We start from the raw sequence: 24,185 nt of genomic DNA on the forward strand, positions 1-24,185 counted from the left end.
CACCACATATACTGGCATAGATCGGTTACAATGATTGTAATAATTAATACAAAATAAAATACAATACTCTGAAGAATTTAAGACATTTATTTCACCCAGTGGTTCATGTCTGTTTAATAAATAAATCCTTTAAAATTTCCTGAAAAATATTTACTCAAGAATGAACAAACACGTAATCCTCGCATTTCTCTTGTTCGCTTTGATGACCGTGTCCCTCGCGGCATCGATTGGGACAGGGTACCAGGTAAAGCATAAGTTAACATATTTACTTATCTTTAAATATAACCTAACCAACTTTTCTATTTAAAAAATGGAAGCAAGAATCCGGCGACGAATCTGGCGAATTGAACGATGGTTGGCCCACAGCTGGCCTGGATAATGACCAAGTTGTCGAGGAAGATGCACCAAAAGGAGACGCTTATCCATTCCTCCAGCAAAGGGCACAACTCTACCAGAGCACTTATGGACTTCGGACGAAACGTTCTTGAATCAAATGTTTCGAAAATTCTTCCAAAAAATTTATTAATTTGAGCTGAAATAAAATTTTGAATTTTCATCTTCCACTTATTTATAATATTCTTGTCTAAATATTATTTATGGTGCTAATTAATAATCTACCTGAAATAAACTTTTTGAAACAGAAAATAGATAATAATTGCAATATATTATTATGATATTCATGCATATTTTATGATGCATGACGCGACAACCGTTCCCTTCAAGTCAAGTTGCTGAAGCCAAACGAGCTAAATTCTGAGTTTAAACTTGCTCGAGCTCGAGCTTCCAACTTTCCCAATCGAGTCAAAAAAGCACAAGTTTCACGTTGCTTATTTGTCTTTCGTGTGCAATTATTTTCGAGTTTAAAAAAGTTGTGACAGACGGTCCTAATTAATTTGGGAAAGATAACCCCAAAAGGATAAGCCTGTCGTGGATAAGTTTGCGGAAGCAAATTCGCCGTGCCACACATGATGGAGACGAGTTAAAATTGACTACCGAGAGTTTGTTTATTTTTGTTTTGTTTCCGGAGGTCAAAGCCTTATTTTTTGATGTATTGATTTTTTTGCCGTTTAGTAATTCTTATTAATTTGACTTTTAGCTGTATGTAATTGATAAGTTACTCTAATATTATAAGTTATGATAATTAAGTCGAATGTATTATGGATTGTTGTGTTATTGTTTGGTAAGACGAGGTCGTTTCGTCATTAACGCAACCTTTGTCCTTTGTTATTTTAGGAAATTCGTGTAACTGTAAGCTGCTCAGAATTTGAATTGATCGCTAGTTGGTGCTATTATTAACAGACGAGAGGGTACGCAACTTAAAGGGGACACCTTCGATGGAGACAATTTTTTTCTGCAAGGGACGGACACCATGTCGCTTCTTCATGATGATGCACATTTAAACACCGCTAAAAGCAGTTTAGGAAGGGTAATTGCTGCTCGAACTCCTGCAGGTAATTGTGAACTGTGAATTTGGATTTATTTATTAATATTTGTAGTAATGTATTTTTTTATATCAAATAGAATTGAAGAAAAGATTAATGGACGCTCATCAGCCTCGACATTCGAGCGAGGGAGTGATAGTTTGCTGTGGTACTGCGTACTTGACCGTGGAAAGATTACTTTATCATCAACAAGAAACCAATTGTCAGATTAGCAATATTTCGCCGTTTTCACGAGAGGAGGAAAATCCATTGGACGAAGTGTCTGGTGAAGAAGATCAGGACCAGGAGCCGGACGATAGCAATGAATTTGATCCCATAATTGACTCTGTTGAATCCCTCCAGGCTGAGGATATTGAAGACATTGACATTTTCGAAGAGGAACCGCGTGCCTTGATTGAAAGCAATCAAGAGGATATTTCCAGATACATCAGAGATGCCTATAAGAATGCTGCTCAATCATCGTTTCGACATGACAATAAAAGAGATCCGATCGGACTATCGCCGGAGGATGAAGGACAGGATGACGATGAAGATGATGACGAGGACGATGATGTTGAGCATGAAGGGTGGCAAAATATCGTAAACGAAGATGACGACGACGATAATAATGTCATGCTTACCGAATGGGATGAGGATGAATTGGAAGAAGTTGAAATTTATGGAGAATATGAGCGAAACGATCCTGACTCCATGTCTGGAATTCAGCCCAATTTTAATGTAGAAGCTACGTACAGCGAGAGGGAGTCCAGATCCAGATCGACAGATATGGACAATGACAGAAGAGTTGAATTTCTTAGACGACAGGAACAGGAGGGCAAATGGAAGTGTGATTTTCCTGGTTGTACCTACTCTACCGTCCAAGAGAAAAACTTAAACATTCATGCAAAAGTAAGCGTTCTTGTATATATACGTGGGTAATTGCTTTATTGGGTTTATTGGGAGGGTGGGGAACAAATTGCTTTTCATGTTATGGTTGGAATGTTGTATTCATTTCATAAATTCTATTCTGTCCTATCAACTACCCATCCATCTATCTAATCTATACGTGTCTATTATGTGTCGCATGTATGTATCTCTTTGTATTTAACAGTGTGCCCACGACCCATCAAATACACATTTGTGTGATTTTTGTATCTGCCGATATAAAACAAAATCACAACTGAGTCGTCACTTGAAAATGTTTCACGGACTTTACGGTGGAACTCTATCGACACCTAATATTGTTAAAGTCCTGGTGAATGGTAAAAGTAAATTCTGTTGCGAAGCTTGTGGATACACGAATCGTTCTGAGCACCCTTTGAGAGTACATGTTCATGTAAGTGTCGGAAAATATTTAAATATCTAATATGTACTATTCACTAGTTAGCCAAAAGTTGATATTATTATTATTATTACTGATTAACTAACCATTGACTAATTAATGTGGTTCTTTTGTTATTCTTGTTTTTTGCTTTATATGAATGTTTGTTGAAACTAAAAATTCTTACAGAAAATATTTATTAAAATTAGACTATTACTAATTACTTCTTACTGTTTTATTTTTTCTTCTTTGTTTAGTCGGCCCATGACCCGAACGGAAAGTTCAGCTGTCCGGAATGTGTGTGTCAGTATTCCAAAGGCAATCAACTAACTCAACATATCTCAATGGTTCACAAGAACAAGCAAGACGACGTGGAAAGAGGAAATTCTACCCCAACGTCAGCATCCATCGCGACAAAAATCTTGCCCAAAGCAACCAATCCATCCCCAAAGTATTTGGTGACCTATTCTGGAAAGAAGACAACTGGCCCTCATTCCCATGAACAGATTGGACAATTCAAAACTGAAACTGGAGTCTTTTCATTCAACAAAGTCTTTACCAACAACAAGACGATGTACACATGTAGATTCTGTGAATACATGACGAAAAAAAAAGCAACAATTATTACTCATTCCAAGGTAAAAATTGTGTTCAATCGATATGAATGAGTCTGAGTTATTAATAATAAGTTATTATTGGTTTTATAAAATGATTTACAAAATTCCTTTCATTTCAGAGTGCTCACAATACGAATGCAAAATTTGTTTGTCCATATTGTTCTTGTGGGTACGCAGCAGCTGCCCCGTTACACTTGCATGTGGCAAGACAACATCCAGATAAACCGAAATTGAGCATTCCCAAATCTAAGTCTGAAAAAACTTCACACCAAGTGCCCAAAGTGGTAGGAAAACCAGCAAAAGACAATCCAATAGTCTCACCAACTAAACGACCGTCCACTTATGGTCACCAACAAAAGACGGAGATTGTCATGCCTCCTTCTGCACCGACTGCACCAACTGATTCTTATCGATTGGTTTTCAGCGATAACAAGATGTTCTTCAAATGTGAAGCGTGTGGGTTTCAGGCACGCGATCTCCCTCTTACGAGCGCCCACATTCATGTAACAAGTTTTACAAGATTGACATGCGTACTAATTTACTGATGTTATATAGATATGTATGATTATGAACTTATTTCAGAACACTCATGGCCCTTCCGCAAAACACTTTTGCAAATATTGTACCTTCCGATTTTCATCTAGTGCAACGCTGGGTCTACATGTAGCAAATAGCCACCCCGAATATTGTCAAGATACAGTAGACTCTGACGAGCCCGGAATGGAAATTCTTGCTGTCGAGGGTGTAAATGTTTTTAGATGCAAATTGTGTACGTACGTGGTTCCTGACGGGAAAAAACTACGGCAGCATATTTTGGTGAATAACTTGATTCTAGTTTTTCAATAAGTTTTAAATTGGCATCAATTATTTATCCTCAATTTTGTTGTTGCAGGTTAGTCACGATCCTAATGGAACGTTTGCTTGTGGCCTTTGCACATGCAGATTTTTTTCGGTTGGACTCCTCAACGTGCACAAATCTAATTGTCATCCAGATATGGATGAAGTTGGTGATGACGCTGCTGGTCTAGATTCGCGAGACTATGAAGACATCCCAGCTGAAAAAACTCCACCTCGAAAAAAGACAAATCCGAAAGCAAGTGCTACAATGAAGACTAGCTATTCTATCCAGGTGGTCAATAATAAGCGCGTGTTTACTTGTGATGGTTGTGGACAAAATAGTCCGAAAGAAAAAGAAATTAAAAGACATATCACGGTATGTATGAAATTGATGAAATTAAGGAAATTCAAATATTTAATTGTAAACCATTTTTAACTCGCAGGCTGCTCACCACCCTAAAAATAAATTTAAGTGCCCGCAATGCTTATGCCGTTACGCCTTTTCCGCAGGCCTTATGAAACATATATCTTCAAAACATAAGGCCGATGCAACAATGCCAATATTATCACCAGCCGGGATTAGCAAAGATCGTCACCAGGTTTACAAACCTGTTGCTGATGGATTCAGTTCCATAATTAATAATGGGGTGCGTTCATTTAAGTGCAACAAATGTAAATTCTCCACTTCAGAGGAATGCATGATTGCATCTCACAAGGTAAAGTCATAAGATAACATAATACAATATCTTTATTTTTGAAGTACAATGATATTTATTGCACTCACATTACAGGGCCTTCATTTAATGTCGAATAAATATCCCTGTCACGTGTGTTCATACCGATTTTCAACCAGCACATTATTATTGCAACATCAAACGGCTGATCATGATCGTGAAAACTCGAGCAACGCCTCCTCTTCTAAAAAAAGCAAGGCTCCGACGCTAGTTAACCAAAAGAGTCCAGAAATTAGTCTTGTTGGGTACAAGAAAGTCACTGTCGAGGGGGAGGGCAGCAGCTACCAGTGCACACACGCAGGGTGCAAATTCACTTCCAAGTATACCACACATATCAAGAGTCACGTTGCCGTAAGCGAAAGAAAATTTTGTACCTCCGTCATTTTTATCCTTGCTAACGGCTATTAACGAGATCATTTTTATTGTTATTAACAGGCAGCTCATGATTCTGCGCGAAGTCTGTGCTGTGGATACTGCTCTTGCCGTTTTGATTCACAAACCAGATTGGACAAACACGTGAAAATGTACCATGCTAATGTTGACCAATCCATAATAGCACCTACTTCAAAAGAAGATGAAATTGACGATCAAGACGTTGAGAACGAGGAGGATGAAGATGAGTTATTTACGGGAGTTGCTGTTTTAAAATGTCAAATAAGTGGTTGTACATTTGAGACTCCAGCAGACGAAGAATTCGTTTTGGAAAACCATATGAAGGTATTGTTTTGCTCGTACCAAAAAATTCCACAAATCATCTAATTTGTTATTGCTATTTAAAAATGCTTTAATAACATTATTCGATTGTTTATTTTAGAGTGCACACAGCCCAAAAGCCAAGTTCACGTGCTACAACTGTCCCTGTCGATTCAACGACAAGGATGCTCTGGACAACCACATAAAGTCGATGCATATCAGCCATAAGTTGAACGACATAAATAACGAAGATTCTAGCTCCAGCGACTGGAGGAGATTCGGTACATTATTATTTCTCTTGTATCCATTATTAAACTAAAACTCCATTTCACATTACGTGAGTTCATCACATTGATTACATTAGCCAAATGAGCTGAATTATCTTATTATTTGACACCAGTTATTATTATTTTGGCGTTTAACTTATTCACTTTCGTATGATTTAAACGCCAAAATAAAAATAACTAATGTCAATGTGATGAACTCACGTAATGTGAAACGGAGTTTGGTAGAGGTTTCGTATTCCCTGCTTACGATTTTGCGATTCATGACCCGTGTTCATGACTCGTCATACAATAATTTTAAATCTGTCCTTGGTTTCACTGGCGAAGTCAAAGATTAAAAAAATTGTAGAGAAACTAATCCTGAGCGCATTCAAGCTCAACAGTTTCGAAGACGGGAAACTTGAGAATCTAGATTTGAGACGCAGGGTGGAGCCAAAACGAGTTAGAATTAAACAGTCGTTCGAAATATTTGCTGAGAAAAGATCAGAGTTCTATTTTGCGAAAATAAAGCTTCTTGATCGAGCAAACCCAAACTTAAGTGCAAAATTGCTTTATCAAAATCGCTCTACACATTTACTCTCCATAGATCTCGAAGAAAGTGAAGCGACCGAACCAACCAGCAGCCAGCATTCTAATCCTTTCCAGTGCAAATTTTGCGATTTTGTGGCAGTCAACAAATCCGGGTTCATCACTCATTTAACGGTGCGCTAATTTTTTATTACGATAATTTCCGTGTTATCACGATCTCTCCTTATATTTGGTGGGTTGTCACTGTACAGGCCGCCCATTCTGCAAAGAACCCCTTTAAATGCGACCAGTGTTTTTGTCGATTCAAAAGCCAAGGAGGACTAGGCTCACACCAATATAAATGTCACTCTAAAAAGAAGCAACCATCATTCAAAGCACACACGACAATGTTTGAGCGAATGCAAGAAAAGAAAACAAGGGGTTTGCAGAAGCCTAAGATTGCGCCTCCAGCCAAGGAGAACCATAATTGCCACTTGTGTTCTGCATTATTTAATAATGGCACTTCACTCAACTGGCACATGATTGTAAGACCGCTAATAATCATACAACCGATTACTTAAATTTTAATGTTTACTACATGGCGTCATTTCTTCAATAAACAGCAATAATGATTTATTTATTCTATACAGCGAGCACACGCTCATCGAGTAAGTAACAGCTCAACTGATGGTGCACGATCGAAAGCACAAACCCCAAACAGCACCACTGAAGATGTATTATCGAACAGTGCTATTGCAAAGGCAGCGCGGAAGTATGCCGAAGTTGAGGGGCCCGATGACATGCACTCTGACAGCGAGAATGACGATTTATTTGAAAAACACATTTTTAGTAAGAAGAAGGGATCGTCAAAGGTTACTCAATCAAACTTTATCACACTTTTCCAATTGTATTGTGGAGTTGAAGAATTGGCGAAATTAATAATTGCTTGTCATTTCAGTCTGACATCAGCAGTGACACGACCCCTGTACAAACTCATATTTCGAAGCCATCCAATCACAAAAAGTGCTCAAAATGTCCGTACACTGCTGCTCCTTCTCTTATCGCACAACACGAATCGGTGAGTAATTTAATACTTGATGTTGAAGTAGGTTGTTTTAAGAGGTAGCGTTATAAACTTTGTTATTATTTAAGAGAGCACACATCGAAAACGGAATATCTTGCCCTTTCTGTACTTGTTCTTATAAGTCAGAAACATCTCTCAGACAACATGTAGCTCTTTCGCACAAGACGCCAACGCGTAAGTCGTCAACGCCTGTTCACACCCGCGTTACCAGGAATTCTATTGATTTACGAGAAAGGCAGAAGATTTCTGTGCAGGAAACTGACGATGTTTTGGTGAGCGACAAATAACTTTTATCAAATATTGATATTGCGTTATTATATTTTTTAAATATTTGACCATTCACGTTTTTTAGTCAACTCGACCTTCGACTTCCTCGGCATCCAGATCAGAGAAGGAAACTCCGGCAGCAATTCCAATAGCAAAGCTTCACAAATGCTATCTGTGTTCCTACACATGTCGTCTCCCTGTTAATTTGGAAGCCCATAAATTAGTATGCAATTAAGCCTTGAACAATTCACATATATATTTTTTATTCCAAACGTCCCTAAATTGTTTACTTTATTGTATCTAGACGGCACACGTCAAAGGTGGGTATGTCTGTAAATACTGCCCATGTGCTTATCGTACAAGCGCTGCGCTTAACAACCATCTTAAACTCCGGCATAAAAAGTACATATCCGTAGTACTGGCAGGAAGAGAAAAAATGGTACGCTAAAAAAATAATACCACCATGTTCGCTAATAATTAACAAACTATGGAGAGATTGAATTATGTAAAAGCAAATTTGATTCTATCCCTCAGTCCTATCAAAACGTTGAAGAGGACGACGGTTCGCAATCAGAAGATGACGAGTCATCGTCCGAATTGGCATTGCGGTGTTCACAATGCTCATTCTCTACCAACCAGTCAGTCAAACTAACTGCTCACATGAATGTATGGACAAAGCCATTACCGTTTTTGTATCAATCATTATTCCAGTTGTTTATATTGTATGCATTCCTTGGCAGGTTGAACATCCAAATTCACCTAATCTTGCAGCGCTGAACGATTCATCCCAAGATTCAAGTATAGCGGACGAATTTTTTTGTTCCGAGTGTTCATTCACAACGTCTTTAAGAATAAAATTGAAACGTCATGAAGAAGTAAGTAATTTATTGGTGCTGTTATTGGTGGTGGTAGACATTATGCACACTAATTTATTCTAAATTGTTCTAAATAATCATCAAATATTTTTCAGAAACACAAAAATGCGCAGGAGCCGAAAAATAATACCCCACCTCAAGCTTCTGCGGCGATTAGCGATGATGTAAGTGGAAAGGAGGAGGTACCAAGCAGGAGGAGTCTACGATCTCGAAAACGCAAATCAGACTGTCCAGATAAAAAAGAAGAAGAACAAAGTTCTCAACAACAATCCAAACAAGTGGCAAGTGTGGAGCCGAAAGCAAAACAAATAAAAGTTCAACTAGAAGTGATGAATACATTAAAGAGACCCCTTTCAACCCGAACAAGTACAAGACGAAGTGCTGAAGCGGCCAAGAAAGTAATCGATAGCGTCATTCAATCCGAGCAAATAGATGACGACGAGCTTGATACTGTTGACGAAGCTGAAAATAAGTCTGTGAAGAAAAGGAAGAAATTGGACTCTGCTCCGCCAAGCATTATCTCAATATCAGAAGAAAATGAGCAAGACACTAATATGGAAGACGATGAATTGATTGAAAATGATACAACAGCTAGCCCCAAGATCTCTAAATCAGCACGACACGCGAAAGTAATGAAACAAGTTAACGATCGGCAGTCTTTAAAAGAAGTTGCAACATTACAGCGTCCCACAGACCTTGTTAGAAATGCAAAACAAATGCAAGAATCCAACAAGCGAACTGCAGGTCTTCGAGAATTCATGAGATTTACGTGCTCCAGGTGTGCGCTCAGTTTCGACACGGTTCGACAATTAACCTTTCACTTTCATGTAAGTACTGAAAAATAAATATATCAATTTTATTTTTCGAATCAAAGCTTAGCAAACTACAATCAGAGAATATTTAACTACTTGTTTAGAGATGCGAAGAAAATTTTAAGGAATTTACTTGTAAGCTTTGTGACAATCAAGTAAGTTTTGGTACCTTGCTCAAACTCAAGGAGCACATTTGGAGGAATCATTTGGTCGAAGAGGATAGGCTAAAGTAAGTTAGATCTATTACTCACTTGTGTATGGTTCATTCATTTAATTATTTAAATAAATTTTATGTAGAAGCCAATTAGACAGCACTGCTTCAAAATCGTCCGAGCAATGCCCTTACGTTTGTTCATTATGCAAGTTCGGCTTGAGTGACCGCAAGGCGTATATTTTTCACTTGAGCGTAAGTTTAAGTTTGTAACCCGTTGTTTCTAGGTGCTAATGTCTAAATCTAACATTTGACTTGATGTGTAGGTGCCACACTTGTTTCGTTGTAAAAAATGTGCGTTTGTATCTGGCACGAAAACCGTGATGGACGAGCATAAGCAAAATATACATAAAAAACCGGACTTGCCCTCAGATAAAGTCGTAGAAAATGAGGAAGTATGTTTCTTCACTTCAAAGCTATTGCAGTGAATAAATACAAGGAAGAATATTTATATTTTATATGCATGACTCCCTGATTTATATAGGAGCCATCGTTGCCCCCACCACCACCAGATTCAGATGATATTTTGATCGTCTACGAAAGCACTGTACCCATATCAAAAGTAATTACAAATCCACCCATTTTATTTTGGGGATTGGTATTGGTATTAATTTTTATTTCTCTAAACTCAGGCAGTTGGGCGTGCTGAACGTCGTCGAAAAATGGAGTCGAAGGATTCATCTTCAACGGATACAGGAAAATTGTAAGTTCTTCCTAAAGAAAACGATACCAACTAATTTCAAAGACATTGAAGTTAAAAAAATAATCCTGTTGGGTGTTATTAGACCGGGATCACAAAATGAAGATCAGGATAAAAATGAAGACCAAAACAACGAGAAAACCATGTAAAAAACATTCCTATTAGCCTGACGCTTAATCCGATTCTCGAATGGTCTGTAAAAATTTACTGATAAATTTCTAGGGAAGATGATGAACCGGAAGTAGGTGAGAGCTTGATATGTGACGAGTGCGGTCATTTTTCCATGACATTGGAGGACGCCCATGCCCATAATCAGGTACACTATTTTTAAATATTTAGTTTCAAACAACTAGCAATGGGAGCCCAAACTATGATAAATCCAGATCTTTCTGTGATCCACACAGTTCGAAAGACCAACTAAAGAGTTGCTCTTTCGAATTGTGTGAGTTACAGAAAACTCTGAGAACATGATTTGAACTCCCATTAGTAGTAACATTGCAGCTAACAGACATAATCATTTAGGCCCTGGCGAATATTGAAAGCTTAATTTGCTTCGTCTGTGGGTATATGGCGACTTCGCCGTGTGATTCAATTCTTCATAGCCAGGTACAACAATATCTGATTGAATGTGTTGAATATTTTCTAACAACTCCTCAAATCGACAGACTCATCAACCTGAAGATGACGATGGCGATGACGATTCTACCGGCATGGAAGAATCTGAGAAAGATCACGAAGAAGCTAACACAACAATGGTTCCTGTACCAGTATGTTTAAGATAAAACAGTCATTGACTCAATGAGGTTTGTTAATAAATCGTGGAATGTTTGTTAACTTTTTAGGATTATGAAATCGAAATAGAGTTTAAAGATAGTCCATGCCAGCTGGAAGGACTCGATATCGTTGACGTGCCTTTGGTGTCCGATGACCATGCCAAGGTATAAATTTACTAATAAAAGTTTGTCCGAAAATTTGAAAAATACTGATGTCGTTTATTTCTAGAATTTGGAGTCGGATACAAATCGTGTAATTTTTATCCAAATGGATAATGCGGACAATTAAATTTCATCCCATTTATAATATGCAAGACACTACAAAGACAAACGTGGTTAAATGTATTTATTTTTATTATTAAGTTGTGCAAGACTGATGCTATTTTTATAAGAATAGCCATATCCTATGTAAACGCTTAATAATATCTACATACTAAATTTAAGTTTAAAAAAAATATCCCAACAAAGTATGGCGATTCGTTAAGAAAGTGCTGATTAATATCTAAGTCATGCGTATTATTTATTAGTTCTCAACGACGTTTCAAACCTTTGGAACGAGTATTTTTTGCTGAACCGATTAATTGAAATGACAATTAAAAAGGTATGTTATTTGAAAAATATTTCTAATGAGGATGTCAGCTCGGCATCGAAAGTTTGCATAAAAACATTGATTTAACGTATTTAGTACTCGATGGCTCGTGGCCAAAATCGCCAAAATCAGCACATTTTTAATCATTCCTGGGCTCTGGGAATTTATTTTAAAATTTGTACAGCAGGTTGTTGCCAATTTTTCTAGAGTTTGGCAGTTTTTGAAGGAGGGATCTCGAGGGTTTAAGAATTCAGAGGAATTTGGGCTCATCGAAACTCACTGGCTGACCTTAATTTTTAAAAAAAGCTCGCCACCATTCTAGATATCAATTTACTGACTAAAATTTTACAATAAATTCCCAGAGCCGAGAAATAATTAAAAATGGGTTGATTTTGACCATTTATGCGATGAGTCTTCGTCGTGACATGTCTTGTGAGAATTCATGCAATAATTATTTATTCGTCCTTCAGAGTACTTCAGACTATAGATTCGGAGGCTTTTGTATTTGCTCAGGTTTATATATTTAATCTACATAATTGATATCAAACGATACCTTTTGCAATGTCTGCGAATTATTGTAATGAGGTGATTTTCTGTTAATATTTGTGACAAAATGTTACACCGTAAAATTTTAAATTGAATCTGACCATCAAAGTAAATTATTAAAGTTTATTGTTTGCAAGACATTTACATACATTCTTGAAGCCTGATTTACATTCGACCTTTTCATCATCAAAAGCATTCCATAGACATTCCTCGTTCCACAATTCCGTTCCACAATTCCAGACGATCTAGTTTGCTGCTGGGGCGTATTAATAAGATCCTGGCAGCCATTACTATGTCTGTCTACTTTTCAGCGTGGCTTAACATATTTATCGTGCAGCCGAGTCTGTCAGCATTACATTCACTCCATTCTTCCAAACGTACTTCCTCCAACCAACCAACGAAACCCGACGATTCTCGTCGGTCCTTTTGCCCAAAAAGCTATCCATGAATTTACATTACGCGAATGCGAACGTCGTCGGGAAGAAATCTTTCCACGAAGCAGAGCATGCATGCCATCCTGGCTTTGCTATAAGCTGACAAACATCACCATGTTTTACGAAAACCTTGTTTGATGATGCTCTGCCGAGTCGGTTGCTCGAAATGCTGCTCTTCTCACTCGTTACAAAGGATGCTTCCAAAATCCAATCCAAAGACTGAACATACGAGAATGATGCGACGAATCCTGTAAAAGGGTTGAATAAAGGACAAAAGCACACGAAATCCGCTCACCCAGTTGTAGTCTCAGGTGAAGAAAAAGGTACAAACGAAACGTAGTCAGTTACAGTTTAGTTATTTATAGGACGATACTTAGTAATCCTCCATCAATGCTATTTTCACATTGAAGTATGTGAAATGTATGTAGTTTACTCGCGTTTTATTCGTCAAACTGGTGTCATCCTCATCATCCAAGAAGAAGAGATGCAAATGTGGTAGTGGTGGTAGTAGAAAAACTGTTTTAAGAACTATTGACGATAAGGACGATTTGGTGTAAAGTTAAAAAAGAGTGTGCTGGACAGAAAGGAGCAATGGTGCAATGGCATTAACATGCGAACCACTAAAATTGAGTTGCAAAGAAGTTGTGACCGACTTCAACTCCAGATCGGAAAGTGGCCGTGTGATTGTAAATCCGCCTGAGAGTAAGTCAAACAAAATTGGAAGCAAGCAAGCATAATACTAGAATTTCTAGTCTAGAAGTTTGTTCTGGATGGAAAAATATTAATCATTTACCATTTTCGTAACTCGAAAGTTTGTAAATTATTAATTAATTCTCAATTTATGAAGATTTATTTGTAACTCTGTATAAAATTGTGTTGTTCTTGAAATCTTCAGAAAGGAATCTACTTCATCTTCATGAGACGGGCAGTGTGACGTTTTGTTGCGGGATAGGTATTGTATTATTTATTTACTTGCTTAATTGTTATATATATATATTTAGCAGAGGTGGGAAAAATACTTTGTCAAAATACAGTATTTTGAGCTTCGTCCTTCCGTGGATTTCTGTGGGCTGTTCCACCACCCACAAAAAGACGAGAATCTAATCTGCATGGAAAAGGCAACGGTCGTACGAAAATACAGGTTTTGTGGGGAACTTCACTGACTTCGCATTTTATCGCTGTCAAAATACTTTTCTTATAAAACATCATGAAAACAATGAAGTTTGTCAGCGATAAAAAGTTAATTTCCTCACAAAACGACGTGTATTTTGGTAACATCATTGCAGTCTTTACGTAAATTCTAATCTTTTTCTGGGTGTAACAACCCTGGGAAGAACGGAGCTCAAAATCCTATAACAAAGTATTTTACTCGCCCCTGATTTGTAGTAAATCTATTTTTTCTGCAATCTTAATCAAGATTCTTGGTTAAATCAAGATTCTTGGTTAAATCAAGATGTGTGTCTGTCTGTGTTATAGCATTTCTAACCGACGATAGTTTCTTGAAGCATCAACGAGAAAAGGACAAACATACAAAACCTATTGATCTGAACAATATTCGAAGGTCATTGCACCAACGTTCCAGTATGGAGTATTGGCAGACGACTAAGAAAAAAGCAGCGAAAAAATTTAATGATGAAGGTGAGGAAGTTGAAGAGGAAGCGATGGACGAAGATGTTGGCGACGGGAATAACGATGGGTTAGAAGAAAAGGGAGACGAGGAGGATAACGACGATGACGAGGAAGCTTCGGCTCCTGTCGTTTCGAAACCGGGAAGAAGACAGGGCCCAGGTCGTCGCGTCAAAGGAAGGTTTAGGTAGATAATTTCACTATTGTCAAATTCATTTGTTCTACAAATAGCTGTAAGTGCAATAGCTGACGAAGTACAACTAACGTTGTTTGATCAAACACCGGTTTTGGAAACTCTGTTGGACTTTGGGAGTCGCTTCTTTTGTCTTTCCCGAATTTCCTCCGACAACTTTGGTTTGCAAAACTTTTTGATCGAACAACTTCAGCTTCTGAAATTAAAACTTGTACGAACGTTATGTTTTTATGTTAATTGCTGAATTTAACCACGTGATTTGTTTTAGGGCAAAGTTGGGATATTCCACAGGTAGACGAAGAAAAGGCAAAATTCATTGCCATCAGTGCGATCAAGATATTCCAGCATCAAATATTAGCCGCCATATGAAGACCTGTCACAATCCAAGTCATCAATTCCCTTGCAGGTACGTTGAACTTGAAATGAGTTTGCATATCTACTACATTAGCTTAATTGGTTAATAATTAAATTCTTTGAATGTGTGCAGATTTTGCACATGCCGTTTTGTTGTCGCTTATGGAAGGATGGTGCACGAAGTAAAAAACCATCCGGCGAATGTCGCTGCTCATGGACCATCTCAAGTAAAAACTGCGATGAAACTTAAAAAGAAGTTAATTCGTAGACCAGCAGCGCCTGCTCCTCCTACTCCCACGAAAGTTAAGACCGAGCCGAACTCCGCCAGATTTATCGACGCTAAGCAATTAGTACCCATCATGACAAAGGAACAGAAGGCAGCATGTGATTCTCACATTAAGAAATTGGGCAAAGGTGTGAACGATTCCAAGGCTAGGTTTCAATGTACAATTTGCAAAAAGGTATTGCAATTTTATAACATTATATTTATATTATAATTATATTACAATATAATTTGACTTCATTATCCAGACGTTCCTTGGATCTCGAAATGCATCTGATCATCTGAATTCGCATTATGGTCTCAAGCCCTTCAAGTGTCCCTTGTGCGACTACTATTTCTCATTTCGAAGCAACGTTGTTCGTCACATCAAGGTCACACAAAATATATATTAAAAGCATTCCTTCGTTTAATAACAAAAAAGGAATCTGCAATTTTACTGACACTTTGTTAACTTATTTTTTATAAACAGACTTGCCATACTGAAAATAGCAACTTTGTGTGCCCGTATGGTTGCGGATGCTCAATGCAGAGCGAAACTAGTCTGAAAGTCCATGTAAATCTTATCTGCACGTTACGTCATCAACACCAGAATAAGAAGGTGGGTTCTCAATCTCCAGATAAGTCGCGCACTGCTACTCCAAATGCACGGCCCCTACCACTACCTGGACTGAGGGCGAAACCGCATACACAGTTACAGCAGAGGACACAACCCCAGCAAGTACCAGAAATGGGTGCTGCTGAACCATCACGTGCTGGAACTCGAGTCCTTAAAGAGAGATATCTACATTTGGAAGTTTCGCCTGGAATTTATCGCTGTGAACAGTGCAACAAAACAATTACTGGGTCTGGGAACTTTAGAGGTTGTTATTTATTATTATTATTATTTCTAGTAAATTATTATTTGACTTAATTAATAATTTAATTAATTTGCATTTCAGATCATTTAAACATTCATGCCAATATACGCCCCCACAAATGTCCCCTATGTTACATGTGTTTCACCTTTAAAAGCAATATCAAGCGGCATTTAGCTGTAAGTACACAATTCTTTAAAAATAATTGAGTGAAATTAATTATGATTCTATTATAAATATGCAGAGTGCCCACGTTCCTAACGGTAGATTTGTCTGTCCAATGAAATGCGGATGTTCAATGGATAATCAGCACGCTCTTCAATCACATTTGAACAAGTGTAAAACTGAGGTTGACAAACATCGACGAAATCAGCAACAAGCAACCAGCCCTGTCAAGATTAAGCAAGAAGTAGAATCAAATACTTTGAATCGTCCTTCACGAGCTTATCCTCCACCTCCACCTCTACAAAAAATTCTTCCACGCCCTCCACCACTTACTCCAGCTCCAAAGTTTACACCATCTCAAAAATATATGCAGGAAGATAATAACGACATGGATGAGGACGATAATAACGAAGATGACGACGGTAACAATAATGATGATGACTCTCAAGGGGGAAAATATCAATGTAATGTTTGCGGGAAGTCTGTGTCATGCAAGAGAAATCTGAGGTAAAAATTGCACATAGTAATTATTAATTATCTAAAGTAATAACTAATAATTGTACTTTTATTTGTAGTAACCATATGCTGATTCATCTAAACATTAAGCCATGGAAGTGTCTAATCTGCAATTTACATTTTCGCACGATGGATACTTTGAAGAAGCACAAATCGAAATCTCATGGAATTAATTCCCATTATAAGTGTCCCCAGTGTCCATGCAAATTTTCCCAAAGTCAAGGTTTGGCGATGCATACTAACATTCATCACAAATCAAAGGCTATCAAAACAGAACCATCGCAGTCCAACAGATCTCCTGTGAAATATAATCAAGCCGTACCCCGAGTGCATGTGCAGGCACAACGACAAAATGATGGCGAAGAAATTATCACACCCCAAGTAAACTTGGCCAAGGCTAGAACTATGGATGGCAATTGGAAGTGTCACGTGTGTGGAAAACTTTTAAAGAAGCCGTTACATTTGCAGTGAGTTTTTCTCCTCCAATTTATATACTTTTGAATTTTCATGAATAATATGTACATTTCATTTATCTGTTCAATTATGCAGAAATCATATGAGAATTCACTCGGGGGAGAAACCCTATCAATGCCAGCTATGTGGTCACCGTTTTCGACTTGCATCTACCTTATATGATCATAAAAAGGTGAATGAGAATTATCATAAAAGATTTTGTGACGTTGTTATGTTTTACTAAATAAGATTTTACTAAATTGGATTTCAGTCAAGCCATCGCGGAGGAAGTTACAAGTGCAATTTGTAAGTACAACCTTTAATATTACATAACTTTGTAATGCACTTAAGTAATTTTGTACCCATCAATACATAGATGCAATTGTGCGTTCGAGACGAACTTAGGATTAAGTAGGCACAAAGGAATTTTTCACAACACTCAGGCTCACGATTACCTACAAAGGAAGATTCGATTTATTCGGGATAAAGCGTTTCAGACCAGACGTCCCATTGCGACTAATCCACCTGCTCAATCCAATCAGTATTCGGTTGAAGCCCCCATTTTGAAGAAAAGACTAAGTGCTCAGCAGCAGCAAATCCGACCACAATCTGCTACTCTCAAGATGCAAAAGCCACCTCAAATGCAATTTTCCAACAAACCAAGCACAAGTTCCATGCTCCAATGTGGTCACTGCGGTCTTGGTTTACCATCTATTTTCTCTCTCAGGTAAGTATGCAGGTCCAAATAAGATTGGTCGTAATCTATAATCATGAAAATTTATTGATTTGTAACCACCAGTGAGCATCAGAAAGTCCATCGAACTCAAAAACCCATATTGGCACCTACTCCACCCCCAACTTCTAATGGTGACGAAAGGAGTACTCAGAATTTGTCGCCAACCGCTGCAGCATCAAACAACTATAGAAGCTGTCCAATATGTCAACAAGCAATTCATGGTAGAACGCATTATCATAAACATATGAGTGTAAGTCTAAATATTTATGTATGTTTTTACTCATAAACATTGTGTGACTTTTTTAATTCACGGTATATCTATTTATTTTATTTTTTAGGGATGTCATAGTGGAGGATCCTTTCGCTGCGATTTCTGTCCATGCAGTTTCGATTCGCAAGGAAATCTATCTCGACATCATACGCTCATGCACCCCAATATTAGACATAGTTCAAATACTGGAAGCGGTGGTCGTGGTGGCGCAATAACTGACATAGCTTCCTCCTCTTCGTCTATGAGTCCTCCTATAATTGAAGCGGAAGTGGTTTACGATGAACCTTATGATGATGACACAATGAATGAGGAATATCAGGATCAGGAGCAAGAACAGGAGCAGGAACAACAATGGGATTGGAGGCAAGTTGAAGCGTCGTATTCTGCTAATAATACTGCTGCGAACGACGATGACTCGATCCCCTTTGACGTCACTCCTACTGGAAAATGTTATACCTGTCCCGATTGTGGAAAGACTTTCGACCGACTGAATCGTTACAAATTGCACGTCACGGTCCATTCAAATGTTAAACCTTTCAAATGCCCTCATTGTGTTCAGTCTTTCCGCCTGCCTGGAATCTTGGCAACTCACGTAAAGGTGCGTACAGTTAATTTGTCGAAAAAATAATTTGTGTTAATTTGTAATCGCAATTGTAACATAATTTTTCATGTTGCTGTTTTGTGGTACAGAAAAGTCACGGGTCTGGACAGTTTAGATGTGTGCAATGCCCAGCTCGGTTCACGAGCACAAAAGGTTTGTCAGTTCACGAGTTTGTGTACCATAAAGGAGGGCGCTTGGAACGTGCAGTTGGGCGAGAACAAGTCGCGAAACCCATTCCTGTTGCAAAGGCTGTCCCTGCTTCAGTTCCAAAGGTCACAAGTGTCTATTCTGCGTCAACATCTCGGATGGTCGCTCCAGTCATCAAGAAGCCACCCACATTAATGATGGCCAATCCTCGACCCGTTAAACTCAAGTGTCACATTTGCTACCAAATATTCTTTGGAACCAATGGTTTAAAGTATGTTCAATATTAAGAATACGATAAATTTAAATGTGCGAAAATATATTTGCAATGTCTATTTTAATCTTAAAGGGAACACATGAAAGAACATTCCAACCAGCCGTCTACGTCGAATCACGGAGGTATGCCAAAATTACAGAGGATGCTGCAAAACCCTGGCAGTGTGTATCCGCAGCCAAATTACCAGCAACGAGCTAAAACAGAACAACTAAACCGTGGGTATGGTGGTTATCCTACAGATCCGGTTCTTATTGCGCCTACCTCGTCGACCTCCACTATTCGAGTCATGTACGAAGAAGAAGAAGATCAAGCGCCTTTTGAAATAGTTGGATATGACAACGGTTATGATAACGGAAGCGCTGAGATGGAATGCGATGATGAAACGGAATATCAGTATGCAGACCAGCAAGAAACCCAAGAGGAGGAAGCACAGGAAGATAATTACGACTACATTAACGCAGATGATCATTTAGAAATTGTTCACGAGGACACACATTTCGACTATGGCAATAGCAATGAGGATGATTACGGCGTTGATCTCGAAGAAGTCGAAGAAGAAGACAACTCTCAAGGAGAAGGGCAGTACTGGATGTATGATAATCAGTCCAATGACGATACTACTGGAGACTTTCAACCAATTTTTTGTAAAAGTTGTGAACAAACTTTTGTTACACGGGATTCTTTCGCTTTCCACGTGGAGGTAATTTATTTTTTCATGATATCCTAACCACGAATAAATGCATGTGTGTATAGGTATTTCTTTATAGAAATATTTGCATTTTATTTTCTAGAACAACCCCATCAGTGGATCCCACAGATGCTCTTATTGTTGCTCGTCGGGTTTATCGGTTGAAAGTCTCCCAAGTCACATCGATGCAATGCACCCCATGGATGAAATTGAATTCATTGAATCTCAAGTTTATGGCGAGTAATAGAGTAAAAATTTTTATATGATCTCTTGGACATCGTACTACACGGGCTAGAATAGTGAATTAATCTATAAAACAAGGTTTTGTAGTAAAAACATTGTTATTTGTTAAAGTCTGAAGATTGTCCAGTATGTTCTTTACGAAGTTACAGACAAAGTGAAAGTATAGTATGCGCCCTCCGCGTCTGTCGATAATATAATTTTACAGAGTGTCTTTTATGCTGTTTTATATTTGATGTTTCAGTCGAAAGTATTGTTGGAACCTTTTTAAAAATGTTGGTTAAAAGTACATATTTTTTCAAATCATAATCTACCTTTACTATGTCTACTTTTAGTTCATATATACATATAGTGTGCCGCATTACTCGCATCGTTAACGATATAGTTACGCATATCTTATTATTATTTTTAATTATTACAATTATTACTTATTAGCCCTCAATGCCGTTCTGTGGTTCAATTCCTTCTTCTCGTGGATAAACGTGTTCTCGCAAATTATCCAACGACTTTCTCTGTAACATTGTCCTCCGCACCAACACGCCCACGCCGAGTAGTATTATCAGAATTAAGATTGTAATAATTATTATCACGGCGGCGTGTGTCGTCTCCATTTCTAGGAAATATAATTGTTACTTAAACCAATGTGTAAGAATAGTTATTAAATTTAGAATTAATTCGTGAAACGCATCACGAAAATAAATATACTATAAATCCATATGCGAACAAACCTTCCGCAAACACGGTGAAAGTCTTTACCGCTTGACCTTTGAAATTCATAGCGATGCAGCTATATTTTCCTTGAATATCATGCGTCACTTTCGGAATGTACAAAATATAGGATCCGTCGGTGTGCCTGGTGGCGTTAAAGTTGGATGTGATCGGCTAGAAGGAAATTAAATTAGTTTCCAACAATTTACGTATCATGGATGTGACTACAATCACTCACTTTATCGTCCTTGGTCCAAATAACGCGAGGTTCTGGATCCCCTGTTGTTTTGCATATCAAACTCTTTTGCGTTGCATTTAGCGTCCACACAATAGTTTCAGAGAGTTGAGCATCCGTAATTATTCCTGGTTTTTCTCCAGCTAAAGATACAAATAATTCAAACTTTTCCGTTCTCAGTAGCTCCACAAAATAAATTCATGCATATAACGAACATTTAACTCTCAGATGCACTGTTTTCTCCATCCAAGCCGAACTATTGGTGATGGGAACATGACACGTTAGAGATTTTATGTCTGGAGTGATTGTAATGTTGATTTCTGCCGCAAGTGGAGGATTATGAAGCAAAAGTATAAATTCAAAAGTTGGATATTTTTTCCTTTGCTCCGTTTCAAAGTTATCTAGAAAACAGGTTCATTTATTTTGTGCATTTAAAAACATATGTACTCGTAGTAGTATTTAATTACCAGGAAGAAGCGTCCTTTTTCCGTCCGAATTATGCGTCGAAAACCTGATTCCATATGAAAAGAAGTAGTAAGTCGTCTGACAAGTGAACACTACCGAAGTTCCCGAATAAACTAGATAGCTGTCGGTTTTATTGGATTCCTCTTTCACTTGATACGTCGGGTTTCGCCACATCATCGGGACTAGATTCACCCATTTCTGAAGACTGGCGTTGTCCCATTGATCAACTTGAGACAAAAAGCCAATATAGCATATACATACATATCTACGTATTACATATGTAGATATATTTAACGTGACTCGGTCAAAGTTTGCAAATTCTTAATCATTTCTCTGGGAATTTATTTAAAAATTCTGGACGCAGTGAGTTTTTTTTAACCGTTTCAATGCGTTTCAATTTTTCTGAGGCTTCTTAAACTTTAAATCCCCTCCTTCAAAAACGGTTAAAATCTGGCGTGTATATTTTTTAAATATTTAACTCCCTGCTCTACAGAGCAGGGACTTTAACAGAATTTACAGAATTTCAAAATTAATTCCCAGAGCCGAGAAATGAATTTAAAAAATGTGCTGATTTTGACGATGAGTCATCGACTTTAATATGGAATTATTATGTCGTGATTAAATTATGTACGTGATAGATTGTTCCGACTCCTTGGCAAGAACTTCTCCACAGCAGTGATCCCATCTCCGATACACTGAACAATCTCGACTTCCGCCTGACTTGGCCATGCATGAGTGTAGGAACAGCTCCCTTTGTGACTACTGAACATGTTCGTCGATTGAGGGGCAAAGAATTTATTGACGGCGGAAGTCATTTGAGACGCAGAGGAAAAGCTAGATTGCTACGAGAAAAATTACAGATTTACACATTTAAGAATATCCAAAATGATTAAAAAACCGTCTTTTGAAACCTGTGTCTTCATTGCCGGAATAAGTTCCTTACAAGTCGCAGGGTCACAACATGAATGGACATGAATTCTGGGTGGTTTAGCACTACTCGAGCAGCACTCGTACCGCATTTCTCGTTGATTCAGGCGCAGCGTGGCGTTGGTGATGATCGGTTTGTCAAGTTTGATATCTTTTTCGACCCCTAAATAAAAACTCATGTAAACGACATCCTCCGAACCTTGGCCTTGATCTTCAACGTTTTCCAAGACGCATTTGTAATTTCCCGATGGTGGATAATCTTCAACCGGAAGCTTTCCATTTCCTCGATAAATAAATCCGATTTCGGGTCGATATTCCCATTTGTTGTTGTTGTTAGAGCCCACTGGAACCCAAGTATCGCTCTGGAATACGATTAATTTAGATTTTATTTCGAATATTGTAAAGTTAAATTGACTCACCAAATTTTGCGTTTTACTAAGAATTTGATCCTCCCGTTTTAAAGTGACGTTGGCAAAAGGATCATTAACATGACACGGGAATATTACGCTGTCATCGGGTTCAATGTAGATGATAATATTTTTGCCGGATAGAACAAACACTTGATCGAAGGGTCCTCCTAGATATCAAAAATTTGGACTATTATCATGTCGTGATATAAACTACTGCATAACATAACGCACCTTCCCAAAAGAGTGTAAAATTTGATGATTTTCTGTCATGGTCATCAACTGAACTTTTGCATACGTAATTCCCAATGTACCTGCAGAAATAAATCATTTATTCGTTATTGCATCTATTCTAAGCAAATATGCAATTTGGTAAAATCTAAATATTTACATTCTGGAATCGCCAAACAATGCTAATTCCGCCCAATATCTGTAGGACGCCTTGTTATCAATGTCTTCATCACTAACTCGCCTTGACGTCGTGAGATACATTCCAACTGACTTATCTTGTAAGAGGAACCACTTTGAGGGAACAAAGAAAATTGAACATTTCTTAAGCACATAACCAGCAAAATCTTAGTTGGAAGCAGTAAACGCGGAAGCACAGGGACAATGTCCCCTCGGTTATTCGATGTCCCCATCACCTGCCCATGATATATAAACCCCTCCCTCCCCCATGCCACGATATTAATGTCCCCACAGCTTCCAATTTGATCAGAAGACATCATCTTGAAATATCTATTATACTATTATTTAATTAGTAGTGTATTTAATTATTCATATTGCACCTTTGAATTGGAAAACTCCCATTCCACGGGATACGGAGCTTTGCACATGAAACCAATGAGAGTCACCTCAGCAGTTAAAATGTAGGTGGTCCCATTGACAAAGGTTACTGGAGCTTCCTGATCCAAGTCATGAGACACTTGAGTCCTCAAATATTCTGAGGAACGACTTCCCTTCGAAAACGTATCAGATCCGATCCAGACCAATAAGGAAATTTCGGGCTCTAGTTTTGCACATGCACTCGATAAAATATAAATAGTGAGGAGGACACAAATGGTGCTAAACCAGGTCATGTTTTCAGTTTATGGGATTTGCTTTGGTAGTTTAGTAAGTTTCCGAATTTGTACTACATAAAAATGAGCTATTAAAACAGATCCATATTAAATTGGAGGTGGTTTAATTAAGACATTCAATGAAAATATGGGCATATTTTTTTTAGATCGTGACATATTTCGTGGGTACACGAATTTTATGAGATGACGATTTGGAGGTCATAGAAGACACGCACAACTCTGAATAAACTTTGCATCGGGCTTAGAAAATGAACGATT

The 24,185-nt window shown here is 38.0% G+C and overlaps 3 protein-coding genes across 9 annotated transcripts; 2 read left to right on the forward strand and 1 right to left on the reverse strand.

The window, feature by feature from the left end:
• Positions 1-781: 781 nt before the first annotated feature.
• On the forward strand, positions 782-12,415 carry LOC110851718 (zinc finger protein 423). Of its 5 annotated transcripts, none has more exons than XR_004835225.1 (33): positions 782-1,451; positions 1,522-2,330; positions 2,533-2,757; positions 3,000-3,380; positions 3,479-3,862; positions 3,942-4,175; positions 4,252-4,572; positions 4,640-4,912; positions 4,988-5,281; positions 5,366-5,647; positions 5,745-5,904; positions 6,494-6,609; positions 6,687-6,959; positions 7,065-7,286; positions 7,373-7,492; positions 7,567-7,770; positions 7,851-7,988; positions 8,070-8,204; positions 8,300-8,431; positions 8,506-8,640; positions 8,736-9,467; positions 9,557-9,681; positions 9,750-9,858; positions 9,930-10,058; positions 10,148-10,225; positions 10,296-10,366; positions 10,449-10,508; positions 10,586-10,679; positions 10,886-10,969; positions 11,029-11,130; positions 11,206-11,301; positions 11,366-11,737; positions 12,196-12,415. XR_004835225.1 is itself a non-coding variant. In XM_022099600.2 (33 exons), the coding sequence occupies exons 2-33, from the start codon at positions 1,370-1,372 to the stop codon at positions 11,423-11,425; spliced, it is 6,660 nt and encodes a 2,219-aa protein (XP_021955292.1). In that variant the 5' UTR covers positions 782-1,048; positions 1,234-1,369; the 3' UTR covers positions 11,426-12,415. The 5 variants fall into 5 exon arrangements, 4 of the variants coding, with proteins under 4 accessions (XP_021955292.1, XP_021955291.1, XP_021955293.1 ...); XM_022099600.2 differs by having other exon boundaries at positions 782-1,048; positions 1,234-1,451; positions 11,366-12,415; XM_022099599.2 differs by having other exon boundaries at positions 782-1,027; positions 1,234-1,451; positions 11,366-12,415.
• A 479-nt stretch (positions 12,416-12,894) lies between these two features.
• Positions 12,895-20,415, forward strand: LOC110851860 (zinc finger protein 91). Of its 3 annotated transcripts, XM_022099780.2 has the most exons (19): positions 12,895-13,407; positions 13,601-13,657; positions 14,182-14,518; positions 14,793-14,930; positions 15,012-15,339; positions 15,410-15,532; positions 15,631-16,021; positions 16,100-16,194; positions 16,260-16,687; positions 16,756-17,163; positions 17,246-17,342; positions 17,421-17,455; positions 17,526-17,876; positions 17,949-18,135; positions 18,224-18,754; positions 18,847-19,175; positions 19,251-19,300; positions 19,418-19,878; positions 19,970-20,415. In XM_022099780.2, the coding sequence occupies exons 1-19, from the start codon at positions 13,305-13,307 to the stop codon at positions 20,108-20,110; spliced, it is 4,590 nt and encodes a 1,529-aa protein (XP_021955472.1). In that variant the 5' UTR covers positions 12,895-13,304; the 3' UTR covers positions 20,111-20,415. The 3 variants fall into 3 exon arrangements, with proteins under 3 accessions (XP_021955472.1, XP_021955471.1, XP_021955473.1); XM_022099779.2 differs by having other exon boundaries at positions 12,897-13,407; positions 19,251-19,878; XM_022099781.2 differs by lacking the exon at positions 12,895-13,407 and adding an exon at positions 13,413-13,516 and having other exon boundaries at positions 19,251-19,878.
• LOC118436125 lies at positions 20,317-24,157 on the reverse strand. Its single transcript, XM_035853376.1, has 11 exons — positions 23,637-24,157; positions 23,240-23,370; positions 23,083-23,162; positions 22,861-23,018; positions 22,426-22,803; positions 22,146-22,356; positions 21,517-21,741; positions 21,265-21,450; positions 21,053-21,192; positions 20,835-20,988; positions 20,317-20,719 (listed from the first exon to the last, which is right to left on the reverse strand). The coding sequence occupies exons 1-11, from the start codon at positions 23,925-23,927 to the stop codon at positions 20,538-20,540; spliced, it is 2,136 nt and encodes a 711-aa protein (XP_035709269.1). The 5' UTR covers positions 23,928-24,157; the 3' UTR covers positions 20,317-20,537.
• Between the last annotated feature and the right edge of the window lie 28 nt (positions 24,158-24,185).

This window comes from Folsomia candida, unplaced genomic scaffold (genome assembly GCF_002217175.1).
Source record: "Folsomia candida strain VU population unplaced genomic scaffold, ASM221717v1 Fcan01_Sc007, whole genome shotgun sequence".
NCBI classification, from domain to species: domain Eukaryota; kingdom Metazoa; phylum Arthropoda; class Collembola; order Entomobryomorpha; family Isotomidae; genus Folsomia; species Folsomia candida.